Source organism: Nannospalax galili, unplaced genomic scaffold (genome assembly GCF_000622305.1).
Source record: "Nannospalax galili isolate Female #2095 unplaced genomic scaffold, S.galili_v1.0 scaffold724, whole genome shotgun sequence".
In the NCBI taxonomy this organism is placed as follows: Eukaryota; Metazoa; Chordata; class Mammalia; order Rodentia; family Spalacidae; genus Nannospalax; species Nannospalax galili.
This window is the reverse complement of record NW_008350617.1, coordinates 527,929-543,042: the sequence shown is the minus strand read 5'-3', so window position 1 is coordinate 543,042 and position 15,114 is coordinate 527,929. Positions and strand designations below refer to the sequence as shown.

At 45.7% G+C, this 15,114-nt stretch overlaps 1 protein-coding gene across 2 annotated transcripts in view; it reads left to right on the top strand.

Moving 5' to 3' along the window:
• The window catches only part of Dynlrb1 (dynein light chain roadblock-type 1), a 15,847-nt gene extending 1,371 nt beyond the window's left edge, over window positions 1-14,476 (top strand). The window contains exons 2-4 of one of the 2 annotated variants that reach the window (XM_008847892.3): window positions 1,884-1,959; window positions 7,934-8,101; window positions 14,113-14,476. In XM_008847892.3, the coding sequence (XP_008846114.1) occupies window positions 1,884-1,959; window positions 7,934-8,101; window positions 14,113-14,156 (288 nt within the window). In that variant the 3' untranslated portion in view covers window positions 14,157-14,476. Of the gene's footprint in view, window positions 1-1,883; window positions 1,960-7,933; window positions 8,102-11,897; window positions 11,957-14,112 lie in introns of those variants that run through there. The other variant, XM_017801890.2, reaches the window with a different exon arrangement.
• The last annotated feature ends 638 nt before the right edge of the window (window positions 14,477-15,114 follow it).

Below are 15,114 nucleotides of genomic sequence, written 5' to 3'. Positions count from 1 at the left end.
ACGCCCAGCCCTGTAGTATTATTTTTTTTTTAATTTATTTGGAACTGGAGCTGGAGAAATGGCTCAGCGGTTAAGAGCACTGACTGCTCTTGCAGAGGACCTGGGTTCGATTCCCAGCACCCACGTGGTGGCTACAAACCGGTTCTTAACTTCAGTTCCAGGGGAATCCAGAGCTCTCTTCTGACCTCCGTGGCATTTTTGTGACACGGGTGCACTCACATACATGCAGGCAATACACTCATGCACACATTAAAAATAAAATATATTTTTAAAATTTATTGGTGCATGCATTTGATACCAGCACTCGGAGGAAAAGGCAAGGGGAATCTTGATGAGTTCCAGGCCAGTCAGGGCTATGTAGTAAGACCCTGTCTCAAATAAGTGAATAAATAAATTAAGAAAGGGCTGAAAATATAGGTCAGTGGGTAGACACACAAAGATTAAGAAACATATATGAATGGGGGAGGAGGGTCCTGACCAGATTTATCCTACTCCTGCCCACCTCCAGGACAGTACCTCACACAATAAGAGCTCAGTAAAAGTTGTGAATGACCTGGGATTCTAGACATACAAGACCCACTAATTGTGCTCTCCTGCACAGACCCAGTCCTGTCCTTTACCAAGGCTCCAGATTTTAGATGTGTCAGGATATTTCCCACTTTGTAGGAGGAGCTTTTTGCCCCTCCCTTCAGCAGTTGAGAATATTCTTTCTTCACTGGGTAGAGTGGTGGTGACTGGACTCTTAACCTTGTGCCTTTCAGAAAAACAAATTCATTGTGCTGTCGCCACCAGTTGTGTAGGAGCCCTCAACCATTTTGCTCCAGGGAGTAGGGAACCATTCATTTCATTCTTGGTGAATGAAAGTCCTGTTTCCAGGACCCTCCACCCTTGAGGACCTTCTGACTGGATTGTGGATATTTGGAAGAGGCATCTTGAAAACAAGCACTCCTCAAGGCCAGTTTCCAGCTGTAAGGAGAGTTAGGCCTAGGTCAGTTAGGCATCTGTTTATGGAGCTCCTATTCTGCAGACCACTCTAGAGCCTAAGTAATTAGAGATAGTGCCTGACACATGCCCTGAGAGGCACAGCCAAGTGCTTGGGAAGTAGGCAAGACTCCATATAGGCTTCTTAGAAGAGGTGATATCTTGGGTGATCTAGAAGACCATTGGATTTCAGCAGAGAAGAAAGCTTTGTATGGTAAAAAGACTGGGACAGGAAAGATACAGTCAGTGGAAGTGACAGTTTAGAAGGCCATGAATGACAAGAGGTAGACCCCAAACATCTCATTGTCCTCTCATTACAAGTTTCATGTGCTACAGTGTCCTACCCTGGGTAGCCTTAGATAATCAGGATTAATGAGCCCCTTCCCAAGACTCATTTCCTGTGGCTGCATGCCATGTGTTACCCTGGCTAGGGTGTCAGCTTATTAAGTCACTGAGTTTATCCTCATAGGTCACTTTCCTCCCTTTGGAATGTTTTCATTTGTGATGTTTGGGCCATTGATAACAAAGCTTTTCCTGCTAGAAACTACTGTTTGTTTTTTTCAAGTCATCAGAGTCCTATAGCACATGTGTGAGTCATGGGTGTGTCTGTATACCCGTGAATGTTGTTTATATTCTGCTCTCAAATAGCTGGTGGGTGGGGAGATAATCAGTGCATGGTGGGCAAAGGGCCAGTAGCAGCCTTTCCTCATGCTGGAGGTGGGAGTTGATGGGCTGGGTGCAAGTGGTGACCTAGGACCACTCCACACAGGCCCACGGAGTTTGGGGTGGTGCCAAATGCCTGGGTGTTGCTTGTTAGATGAATGTATCATTCATCTGCCTGGGGTGTGAGGAAATTCATCCAGTCTACTTGGCATCCTAATCTTAGTCTCCTTTTCTGGTAGGCAGAGGTGGAGGAGACACTGAAGAGACTTCAGAGCCAAAAAGGAGTACAGGGAATCATCGTGGTGAACACAGAAGGTAGACCCTCCCACTGTGGCCTGCACCCACCCAGAAAACAGCCTAAACATGGATGACATTGCCCTTCCTCAATCCCTCCATGTATCCCAATTCATTCTAACTTTGTTTCTTTTCACCATTTTCAATGTTGTAGTACTGTTCTTTGGAATTTTTTCCTCTGTTGCTATGTAACCCAAGTGGTCCAGGAACTCATCCTCCTGCTTCTGCCTCTCATGTGTTGGCATTACAGGCACACCACCTAGACTGAAAGTTCTAATTTTTTTCTTTTCTCATTAAACTTGTTTTAGTGAAAGTTCTAATTTTTTTTTGAAGTCCTAGCTTTTTTTTTTCCAGAGCTGAGGACTGAACCCAGGGCCTTGTGCTTGCTAGGCAAGTGCTCTACCACTGAGCTAAATCCACAACCCCATAAAGTCCTAACTTTTTAAATAGGAACGTGATCAGTTCCACTGCCCTGATCATAGTTTTCAGTTTTCTGTGCTTTTTCAGTCCTTGTGATCATCAGACTCATTTCCCATGTAATAATCATAGTTGTTACTCTTAATTATATTTATGTATGAGGGGTATTTTTCTTCTAAGTTCAAAATCATCCTTAATGCTAAGAATTGAACCCTCACACCCACTAAGCTAGACCCTTATTTCCTTTAAGCAAAAAAATTTAAGTATCAGTACTTTTTTTAAAATTTTTATTTTTATTTTATGTGTATGAGTGTATTACGTCTGCACATGTGTAAGTGCACCTGTGTCATGCCATGCCCTCAGAGGTCAGAAGGTTTCAGATCAGATCCCTTGGAACTGGAGCTACAGGTGGTTATTAACTACCATGTGGGTGCTGGGAATTGAACCCGGGTCCTCTGCAAGAGCAGTCAGTGTTCTTAACCACTGAGCCATCTCTCCAGCCCCAGTACTTTTTTTTTTTTTTATTTTAAAGCAAGGTCTTACTATGTAGCCCAGGGTGGCCTCAAATTTTTGGCATTCTTTCTACTTCAGTCTTTTCTGCCTTGGCCTCCCAAGTGCTGGGATTATAGATGTGAGTCACCATGCCCAGCTGGGTACAATGTTTATTAACCAGTTTGTGGTGTTCTGCACTTGTGTGCCCATTAGATGGGTATTATGTGTCCATTTGTGTTGAGTCTACTTTTCTGAAAGTTATTCTCTAGTTGATTTGTCTGTGTGTGCGCGCGCACACACACACACACACACACACACATATGCTCATATGCATGTGTGTGTGCATGTGTGTACCTGTGCCCATAGCTTTTCCCTCTCTTCTGGACTTGAACAGCTAGTAAAATATGGATACTAGTTTTCTGGCTGTACTAGAGGTGATAAACATGGGAACTAGCGGGGAATACCTGCTCTTCCAGGCCTAGGACTAGTGCTTCCCGGCCATTCTGCTTAATTGACTCCTTCAAGCAGCCATGGTCTGCATTTACAATGGAGGAAACTGAGTCTAGAAATTCAGTTGATGGGCCTGTCATTACAGAGCTAAAGTTTAAGTATACTCTGTACTTCTGTGGTCTGTCCCACACTATGCTGTGAAGAACTACAGTAGCAACAGTTCTGTGGTCCCCAGGTCCTAAAGGCAAAGGTCTCTGTCTTCTGAGCTTGTATCCTGTTTCCCCTCCTGACTAACTGCACGACCCTCAGCAATTCACTTAAGCCTGTAAACTGATTCATATATCTGTAATACATGGTTATAAAGTCTGAGCAGTGCAAAACACTTAATACTCATTGTCACCATCAGTTCTGGGCTCTGAGACACTTGTTTACAGAAGTCTTTTCACCTAGTTAGGTTCCCTTGTTGTTGGGGGCAGCCACCAAGTGCTTCATCCCTCTAGACCACAGTGATTCCCAAACTAATCCATTCGTTACAGCCACTTGGAATTCTTATTTTAGTTACTTTTTCTTATTGTTGTGTTTCTACATGTGTGCCTGTGTATATGTGGGGTCAGCTTTCAGAAGTCAGTTCTCTCCCACCTTTCCATGGGTTCTGGGGCTCAAACTCAGGTTGCCATGTTTGAGTGGCAAGCACCTTTACTCACTGAGGCATCTCACTGTCCCCACACTCCTTTTTAAGACAAGGTGTAGCCTAGGGTGGCCTTGAACTTGCTATGTAGCTGATCCTTGAAAGATTTATTTAGGGGCCAGGAGTGGTGGCACATACCTTTGATCCCATCACTCAGGCAGCAAAGGCAGGCGGATCTCTGAGTTCAAGGCCAGCCTGATCTTCATAGTGGGGCTACAGGGAGACCCTGTCTCAATAAGACTAATAAATAAATAAAAGATTTATTTATTTTTATTTTTTTGTGTATAAGTATTTTGTCTGCATGTATGAATGCAGTGCCTATGGACGCCAGAAGAGGGCATCATGACCCCTGATCTGGAGTTATAGCTTGTGAGCCACTATGTGGGTGCTGGGAACTGAACCAAGGTCCTCTGCAGCAGCTGCAAGTGCTCTTAGTCACTGAGCCATTTCTCCAACCCTTATGATGTATCTTAATCATACACCCCCAGCTCTCCCTTCCCACTCCTCCTGATACCCTACCAGCAGGTCCCACTCCCACCTTGATGTCCTCTTTTCTGTTTTGCTTTGTTTGGTTTTTGTTTTGTGACTCTCTGAGTCCAGTTACTGCTGCCTGCTGGAATGTTGATTGACCTTGGTGGCTTGACCTTGTGCAGGTCTTGTCCAGGTACCTATAGCTGTAGTGAGTGCCTGAGTGCAATGGCCATGTCATGTCCAGAAGACAGCCTTTCACTGCATTCCCCATCCTCTGGCTCTTCACATTCTTTTTGCCCCCTCTTCCTCAGTGTTGCCTGAGCCTTCAGGGGTTAATAACGGATGTCCTGTTTAGGGCTGTGCACTCAACAGTCACTTATTCTCAGTACTTGACCAGCCATGAGTCTCTGTATTGCTGTCCACTGCAGAAGATTCCTCTAGCCAAGGCTGACAGCAGCACTACTCTATGGGTATAAAAATAAACATTTAGAAGGCAGTTGACAGCATGTCCATTTAGCAAAACAACAGTAATAGGTTCTCTCCTAGGACTTAGGACCACACACGCCATGGCTTTTTGCCCATGTTTATAATACCAGGCATAAAAACAAACCTCAGAGCCAATCAGAAAATCGTTACCCCCATAACCTTCAGGTTACTATTGTACCAGTGGTGCAAGTCACATCTTGCCTGGCAGGCATTTAGCGCTCTTGTCCTAAAACTTGCAGCTTTGAGCTAGGGATGTAAGTTAAAACTGTCTTGCTAGCATGTGTAAAAATAACATAAACCAACCTAAAAATTTACAGTTACCTTTGAAAGAGATGTATCCTTGCTCTGGAATGTGTTACTGAATATGTTAAAGCTGTATTGAAATGCTGCTTCTAATCATGTGGTTATTAAATTTTTAAAAATGAAAAAAAAATCAGTATGCGTGGTAGGAAAAGACAGGCACATACATATTGCTGCTGATACCGACAGTTTGGCTGTGGAAGGTTGGTGAAGGCAAGGACCTTGTTTGAGTCACCATGGAACACTGACTATCCATCTAGCATGGCCCCAGTGTGCTAAATGAACAAACCTTGGTCATTGATACCATTAGCCCCTTTGATTTGAAAATGCAATGCATTCTAACCACAGCCCTTAGTGAGCAGATCAGAGTAGGTCCTACCCTCAGGGAGCTTACAGTGGAGATGGATGAAATGACCACTTCCCTAATAGTGTGGTACCTAGGTTGTAACTTCTCCAAAGGGAAACTGTATAGTACTGGCACTGGGACTTTAGGAGCGCTGACTACCACTGGAGGTGGGTGATGTCATCAGGGACCAAAGGATTGATGAATGAGCAAAAGATGGAAGGAAAGCTCTTCAGAGGGACTGGTAAGGAGGTGACCTGTGATACATAGAAAATGGAGGTCTGGTGGGCATGGTTGTACATGTCTGTAACTCCAGCAATTGGAAGGTGGCAGCAAGAGGTCAGACTTGCTATGTATCAAGTTCACGACCTGCCTTGACATTGTCTAGAAAAGAAAAAACAAGGGTTAAGGTCAAAGGGTCTGAGCTCTCTTACTAACTTACCAAGCCTCAAATCTACTGGGCTTCTTACCATCAGTGCCCAAAGGTGAGCTTAAAAGTTGGTTCCTGGCTAGGTTGTAGGAACAGTCATAGCATAGCCCTTCATGTTAGTAGGATGAAGCTGATGACAAACAGCATTTTTTAAAATTTTTTTTTTTTTATTTTATGTGTATGAGTATATTACCTGCATGCAAGTGCACCCATGTGGTACAGTGCCCTCAGAGGTCAGAAGAGGGTGTTGGATCACCTGGAACTGGAGTTACAGACGGTCGTTAGCCGCCATGTGGGTGCTAGGAATCGAACCCCAGGTCCTCTGCTAGAGCAGTCAGTGCTCTTAACTGCTGAGCCATCTCTCCAGCCCCAGAATTTTTTAAAATAGACACCTAGAAAACATTCTTAAATGAAATAAGCAATATTCATTCCTCAGAGATATCATTTAACAGGTGAGGCAGTGAAGGCTAGAGAAGTGAAGTCACTGTCCTAAGTCCACAAAGCAGTGAAGGAGAACTGGGGAGTGAGCCCAGGCCATGAGACCAGGGCCCCTCTAGGCTCACCCCGTTGTGGGTAGATATAGAAGGCTCTAGTCACACTGCCATCCTCAGGAAGGACAGCTGTAGAGCAAGGCCTCATGGGGTCCTACTATGCACATTGTTGCCATCCAAAGTCCAATAGCCTTCAGACCTGAACATCTGTCCCTTAAAGGCAAATGACTACTGCACCCTGTTCTCGAAACTCCAGTTGGCTCACGAGCCCCTCTGGCTCAACTGCTTGTTTTGCCATTGTATACCCTTCTGCCCACACTTCTGTTCCTAGTGCCCTAAGACAAAGTTGGATGGCTGCTTTCGGCTAATCTCTGGACTGGTCACTTAGACTGAGATCAGCAGGGTCCTGGCTGCATGGATGTGAGGAGTCACTTGTACTACATTCTTCAGAAATGTCAGGCTTCTCGTGGATGGAGCCTTCTGACAGGACAGGTCAGCCAATTCACAGGCACCTAATGACCCACTTGTGTCTTGAGGTTGCTCAAGTTGAGCCACATTCCTCATCTCCATGACAGTAGGCACTCAGGAGGTGGTGTCCATTTAATTGTTCAATCCTCAAAAAAAGAGACTTGATGCTCATTGCCCAGTTAATTATACTAGTAAAATCCTGGCCTAACTATTCAGCAGTAGAGGAATGTTGAATTTGTGGAATGTCCACGTCCTGGGCTCTTGTTAATGTTTTGCTGTGCTGTGCTAGGTATTGGACCGAGGGTCTCAGACACACCAAGTACATACCTAGCACTGAGCTATACTTCCAGTCCCTTAGTTGGCTTTTTGAAAGAGAAAGCAGTGCTGCTTACAAAGGGTGTGCGTAAACTAGAAATATTCTAGGAGGGCAGGGCACCATCATGTGTACACATGCTTATTGCTGGGCCTTGAGCCAACCTTGGGTAAGAACAGTAATGGGTTAGGCCTTTTATTTCTTCATCCTTTTCATTCTACATACTTGTAAGAGCTGCCCTCCTGGTTCAGGCTCTTAAGTGTTACAAAGGAGCATCTCTCTTTTATTATCAGAACCCAGTCAGGCAGTATGGCCCTGAGAAAGGAGTCTTGAGTGGATCCCATAGTCCTACATCTAAATCCTCATCCGTTGTGTGCCATAAATGATGATGAGCACCCCATCAGTCGGGACTCCTGTTTGCCTGGGAGGCAAATGAACATGGCAGTGCCACCCACTAAGGGTTCTGGGCCTGCACCGGCCCTCTTAAGTTCCCAACATTGTGCCTGTCACATAGCAAGCCTTCTGCAAATAGTGGCAATGACTGTTAACTGCCAGCCCAGTATTCTAGAATTGGTGGTGTGGGATGAGGAGCTCAGCAGAAAGGGGCTCCCATGAACTGCGTAGTTTCCATCTGTTCCCCCCACAGGTATTCCCATCAAAAGCACCATGGACAATCCTACTACCACACAGTATGCCAACCTCATGCACAACTTCATCTTGAAGGCACGGAGCACTGTGCGTGAAATTGACCCACAGAATGACCTGACCTTCCTCCGAATTCGTTCCAAGAAAAATGAAATTATGGTTGCACCAGGTAAGGGTTCTTATACCTCTCCACTTATTGACAGGACCCCCAACCCTCCTCCCCCCAGCAGATTCTCAGTGGCTTATCAGGAAGGTGTCCCACAGCTCCAAGGAGGACCTGGGTGATAGGAGTGGGGTTGCTTCACTTCCTAGTCAGCATCCAGCTGGTGTGCCTCAGAGAATGTCCCCCAACAGATCCTCAGCAGGCCTAACAGAAGAATTGTGATTTCATGAGGGAGAAAGACACACAAGCATAACATTGATCACCCTTAGCTTGGTAAGAATTCCAGGAGAATTTGGGATATGGAAGAGGTGATCAGGTCTGCCTGGGCCATCAGCAAAAGCTTCCCAGAAGCAGGAATGTTGGAGCTGAATTGAGGGTCAGGAAAGTATGATTGAGGCAAAGGGGTGGGGGAGCTATTTTTAGGTGAAAAAGGATTTGGTATTCAAAGCCAAAACGTAACAATCCTATCTGATATATGCAGCCAGCTTCCCCACCAGCACTGAAGAAGATTGCTATTTTGATTTGTCAGTGAAATGCTTGCTATAAGCAATTCTGTGTTTAGGCTTTAAGGTCACTGTCAGGGTGATGAGATGCTCACCCTGGGAGAAGGCACAAGAACAGCCCACAGCAGGGAGCCATAGGGCCACCTCCATGCCCTTCCTCACCTCACTCCCAGATGAGTGGCAGATAGGTTCCCCAGGACTAGTTTGGCATGGTTACCTCTCTCTCACCCTGTCTTTTGGTTAAGCCATAACTGACTGTGCATGGGTTCTCACATGTTGGTGCATTCAGGTTGCAAAACAGCTTGTCTGTATAGGGAGGTATGAAAAGTGAGACTTAGGTGCAACTTAGAAGGGACCCCAGACACTGTACTAGGCTGTGTGGCTCTGATCTGTGAGCAGGTGCTGAGGGGTAGGAGGTGATGTTTGTGTAGGGGAATGGGGTTCAACCATTCCCAGCAGCAGATGAGTGTTACTTCTTTTCCCAGGTCTGTTCCTTTTTCAACCCATTCCACCTGCTTAGAAAGATGGAAGGAGAACCTTAGAATCAGTCATTGAACATAGGATAATTCCAGCGCATTTATTCCAGAAACAGGCCATACATGCATAATACAGCACCTGTCAACTGATGCTTGATTCTGTCAGGGGAGAAAAGACTGGTGGAGGCATGGAATCTGTTTCTCCAGCTTTGCCTCTTATAACTTGACCTTGTGTGAATCACAGAACATGTCGATAACCACATCAGGTAGGGACTGTGCTGTTGTGATCCTCTGGGGTACCCCATCTGGAAGAATCTGTAAAATCAGATTAGGCGATGCCTTGGAATCAAATTTGAATAGAAACTCCCCCCACACCCCAGAGAGGATTGGGAATCATCCTTCCATTAACTGTACGTCAGAGCAGACCTGGGAGCTCAGTACAAAGCAAGGGCAGATAATGGGGTCCCACAGAGACAAACTCACTGAACAGTGTCTCTCTACCTAAAGCTTTAGGAAGGGCAGAGATGTCTAAAGTCCTGGCCATTCAAGTCTCATCTCAGTGCAACTGCATCTCCAACTTGGCCTTGAGAGCCCTTGAGGATAGTTGGTGCTTGAATCTGGACAAGGCAACTCCCAAGTTAGAAGTTCTCATTGAAGTCACAGGCCCAGTGGCTCCATGGTCTCATCAGTGGAGATGAAGATAAAGTGGGCAGACTCTTACCTGAGCAGCATGGGGGAGGCCTGCCAAGAATGCATATGCCATCACCCTCTCCTTCATTCTCCCTCTCCTTCATTCTCTGACACACACTGTTGGCTTTGCTGGAAGCTGGGTGACGTGTTGAGGTGGCCATAAACACAGTAGTGTTTCTTGGGGTTGCCATGCTGCAGCAGCCACACTGCTGCTCCTTGGAGCCTTCAGCCCTTCCTGGGCCCTTCTCTTACATCACCCTGCTGCTGGCACGTACCATCCTTGTTGACTGGCCAGCCTTTTGTCCACATTTCCACTGTTTTCTCCTCTAGACAGTAAGTTCAGTGAGTACAGAGACTTCTAAGCACGGTGTTAAACAGATACATCAGATAGTGAACAGATGACTTTCTTTTCTTTTTTTCTTTTATTTTGTTATTTTATGTGTATGAGTGTTTTGCCTGTATGTATGTAAGTGCATCCAAGTCGTGCAAAGCCTACAAAGGTCAGAAAAAGGGCATTGGATGCCCTGGAACTGGAATTGACAAATGGTTGTTAATTACCTTGTGGGTGCTGTGTCTTCTGCAAGAGCAGCCAATGCCCTTAACCGCTGAGCCATCTCTCCAGCCCCATATAACTTTCTTAACCTCCCTTCATTGTAGACACCCTGTGCTGTGGGCCAGGGTTTTCAGTAGAGGGGTAGGGTCAAGTTTAGGGCATGGCATTTAAAGATGAAAACATTTTGGCATAACCAATTCAATGTGACCAATACAAAAATAGGTGCCAAAACCTCTGTGGGCAGGAGCCACCGACAGAACTCAGGGACATGAGGGTTTGATTGCCTGGGGATTAAGCATAAGCCCCCGGGGGAAGCTCCAGTGTGGATTAGGCCTAGTTGTAAGTTGGAAGAGAGCCATGCAGTATGGGCAGTCAGGAGTGGCCCTGCCTGAAAGGAGATCTACAGTCTCTTCCTACTCACATAATTGGCCAAGCTTTCCAGGCCAATAAGAGATGGTTTCAGAAATTTGGATCTTCATATTTTACCAGATTTTATCCCCTTTTGGCACTAAATAGCCTGTGCAAGACTTTTTGGTTGGTTGGTTTTGGGTTTTTTGTTTTATTTTTTGAGACAGGATCTCCCTGTAGCCACAGAAAGCCTGGAACTCACTATGGAGACCAAGATGGCCTCAATCTTAATCTCACAGAGTTCCATCTGCCTCTGCCTCCCCAGTGCTTGGGTTAAAGGTGTAGCCACCACACCCAGCTAGCACCAGATGTTTGAAGACAAATATGGTTTCATTTATTAATGTTTGATTCAGCACAAATAACCTTTAAAACATTACTTCCCTGGCTGGCCGCTTGGCTCAGCTAGTAAAGGTGCTTGCCACCAAGCCTGACCACCTGAGTTTGATTAGTAGGATCCACATGATGGAAGAAGAACTGAGTCCCACAAGTTGTCCTATGATTTCCACATGCATGCTGTATCATACACCCATATACATACACAATAAATTTTTATTTTTATGTGTATGCGTGTATTGCCTACACATAGGTAAGTGCACCTATGTCATGCAATGCCTGTGGAGGGACAGAAGAGGCCGTTGGATCCCCTGGAACTGGAGTTACGGACAGTTGTTAGCTGCCATGTGGGTGCTGGGATTCAAAGCCAGGTCTTCTGCAAGAACAGCCAGTGTTTTTAACCGCTGAGCCATCTCTCCAACCCATACACAATAAATTTTAAGATGTAAAATAAAAAATAAACACTACAGAGTACTTGATAGGGTATTACAGGATTTAGAACTTGATAGGTTGGAATAAAAAAAGCTACTAGTTTTGTTGATTGTGTTTGTTTTTATTGGCTTGGTTTTTTTTGTTTTTTTTTTTTTAAGATAGTTATGGGGCTAGAGAAATGGCTTAGTGGTTCAGAGCACCAGCTGTTCTTACAAAGAACCAGGTTCAAATCCCAGCACCCACATGGCAGCTAACAACCATCCAGCTCCAGTTCCAGGGGCTCTGATGCCCTCTTCTGCCCTTTGCGTCCATTGCATGGCACTTACACACATGCAGGCATAACACACATAAAAATAAAAAAACTTAAGTTTTTTTTTTTTTTTAGTAATGTGTATGTCTATTTGTAGGGATGTGCACGTGAGTGCAGGTGCCCAAAGAGGCCAGAAGGGAGCATCAGATCCCTTGGATGTGGAGTTACAGGTGATTATGAGCTACCCAACATGAGAAACTGAGGTCCTCTGGAAGAGCAGTGTTCACTCTTAACCCCTGAGGCATCTCTCCAGCTCTGGCTTGTAAAATCTTTTTTTTTTTTTTTTTTTTTTTTTTGAGATAGGGTCTCACTGTGCAGTTCTAGCTGGCATGAAATTTGCTGCATAAACCAGGCTGGCGTCAAAAAGAGATCTACCTGCCCCTGCCTCCTGAGTGTGCCCCTTCCCCTAGCCATCCCACCCAGTTTGTTCTTCATGTGTGCAAATTGCTTAGCCAGGAAACTTAGTCACTTGTGTTTCTTGTTACTTAAAACAGTCAGATGTTGTGGGCTTATTAGTAAAATAGGGGCGCATTAGCACTGCCTAGAGTGACTCTGGGGTTGTTCAGATGCCACAAGAGAAGGGTTGACACAGGTGCATGGAATCCTTGGTAAATGTTTTCAGCCTGATTAGTAAGTGGGCAGAAATGAACTCGAACCAGACAGCTTTGCCCCACGTGCCTTTGCACTTTTCTTTTCAAGCTCAGGAAAGCCGACATCCAAACCTGTGGTAGAAACTAACTCAAGTCCAATGAGGTTGAAGTTCGAATTCTGTATTTGTCATTAACAGCTGACTCACCTTAAACTATCAGCTAGTGGCTCTCCCAGAACCTACAATGTCCCTAGGAACTTTAGAAAGGCAGATTCTTAGCTGGGTGTGGTGGCGCATGTGTTTAATCCCAGCAATCTGGAGGCAGAGGCAGGTGGATCTCTGAGTTCAAGGCCAGCCTGGTCTACATAGTGAGTTCTAGGTCAGCTGGGGCTACAGGGAGACCCTGTCTCAAAAAGACCAAAAAGAAAGGCAGATTCTCTGGCTCTGGCCATATCCTTCCGTCAGCTGCTTTGGGTGGGCCAGCAGCTCCCTAGGTGGATGATCTAGTTTAAAAGCCCTCTGAACCTGTCATTCCTGAAAACCAGAAGGCAATCCGTGCCCACCTGCTGCTGTTGTGGGAGGATCAAACAGAGAAGGGAAAGCAGGCTGCTGCTATGTCAGATAAGGAAAGGGAAGGGATTTTATGGAGCTAAAGGTATCCTGCCTGAGAAGTTTGCCCTGAAGATGCTTTGGAAGTCAAGCAGATACCTACAGATGTATAGAACTGAGATTTGAGTGGCAACTTACATATACCTGCAGAACCTATGTCCTTTGCCCCAAGATCAGGGGCATCCAAGGCACAAGCCCACAGGACCAAACTATGTTGTTTCTTCTTTACCCTCACCACGTCTCCTGAGGCACCTTTATTAAGCTCAGCAAGGCTTCATTTGACATGATGTGCTGCATGGAGTACCTGGACCTAAAGTCCATAAATGAACTTGAGGGTCAGGGGAATAACTTTAGTGCACTTGCCTAGCATGTCCAAAGCCCTGGGTTCTACCTCTAGTAACACAGAAAATAAATGAGCTGATCTTCAAGCATGATTGTAACAGAATCAACAAATGAATAGCCTTGACAGATAGCACTTTGCCCTGTTTCTTAATAAATGAGGCCCAGCACCTCTGTGGAGAACCTGACTCAGAGACTACAGCATTGGAAAATGCTCCAAACAAGCACATAATTTCCTGTGACCTTTCAGGGTGTCCTCTCCATGAGGAGAACTGAAGAAGGCCACCCATTTTGTAGACGGTAGAGACCAGCAACAAGCCAGTCAACAGGCTTATTAGGCTTATTAGACAAACTAAAGTGTCTAGCATATTTTTGAAATCCTATTTGCATTTTTTCTCTGTGTGTGGGCACTTGTGTGCTACAGTGTCCATGTGGAAGTCAGAGAACAGCCCTTGGGAGCTGGTGCTCCTTCTACCACGTGGGTCTTAGGGATTAAACTCAGGTCATCATGCTTGGCAGCAGGTACCTTTACTAACTGAGCCATCTGGCCAGCCCTGAAATCTTAATAAAAATTCAAAAGTCAGGTGTGTGGAGTGCCCACTGCCCTGTATGGAGAGACTCCACTTCCCAGCAGCTATTGGTAGGAGCCACACAAGAAAGGCAGAGGTTATCTTGTCTGCAGCTGTGAGAGTGGCCTGAGCAGTGATGCTTCTGACAGCTTAAATGACTAAGGAGTTGCTGTTATTTTACATTTTTCTGTTTTTCTCTCTTTCAGATAAAGACTATTTCCTGATTGTGATTCAGAATCCAACTGAATGAGCCACTGTCTTGGATCCTTGTGTCATTCCTTAATTTAATGCCCCCAAGAATATTAGGGTTAATCATGTCAGTTGGTGCTGAAGGTCATCTGAGAGCCCATGTCGACCATTCCAGTGATCAGGGGTAGGTTGGCAGCCCTCCTCCTCACTGGAGTCCCTCTGTTGCTGCAGTTGGTTCCCTGGAAGCCTCCAGCCTCATTCCCAGGCTTTGGAGCACTAGCTTGTGAGAAGCTCACACCCAGCTTCCTCTGACCTTCAGTTCACTTTGTTGCCCTTGGAAAAGGCTGTTTTTCTTTTAACTAAAAATAACTGCAGCACTTGCCTGGTTGTTGTGTCTTTAAATACTAAATTGGAAAGGCCTCTTCCTGTGTCACCATGTGATCAGCCAACCAAACCCATGGCCTGCCAATGTTTTCCCATTGCACTGCACTGAGGAAAAGAAGGGGTGTCTGTTGTACCCAGAATGCATCTGGTGTTAAAACTGCCTGAAAGCTGAGAGAGTCCAGGGGGCCTCACAACTGGGAATACAGGTCTCTGTAGGTAGCTGTCTTTCTCTTGGCATTCTTCCCAAGAACCCTGATCCCGTTCCTCCCCGGTGAGCTCGTTGTTGTGTCTTTAAATACTAAATTGGAAAGGCCTCTTCCTGTGTCACCATGTGATCAGCCAACCAAACCCATGGCCTGCCAATGTTTTCCCATTGCACTGCACTGAGGAAAAGAAGGGGTGTCTGTTGTACCCAGAATGCATCTGGTGTTAAAACTGCCTGAAAGCTGAGAGAGTTTCCAGGGCCTCACAACTGGGAATACAGGTCTCTGTAGGTAGCTGCCTCTTTCTTGGCATTCTTCCCAAGAACCCTGATCCCGTTCCTCCCCGGTGAGCTCATCCTGGGCAGTGGTCCTCCCATAGCTTCATGTGTGCAGGGTCCTTACTGTGCCATTTTACCAAGGCTCTAGACCACC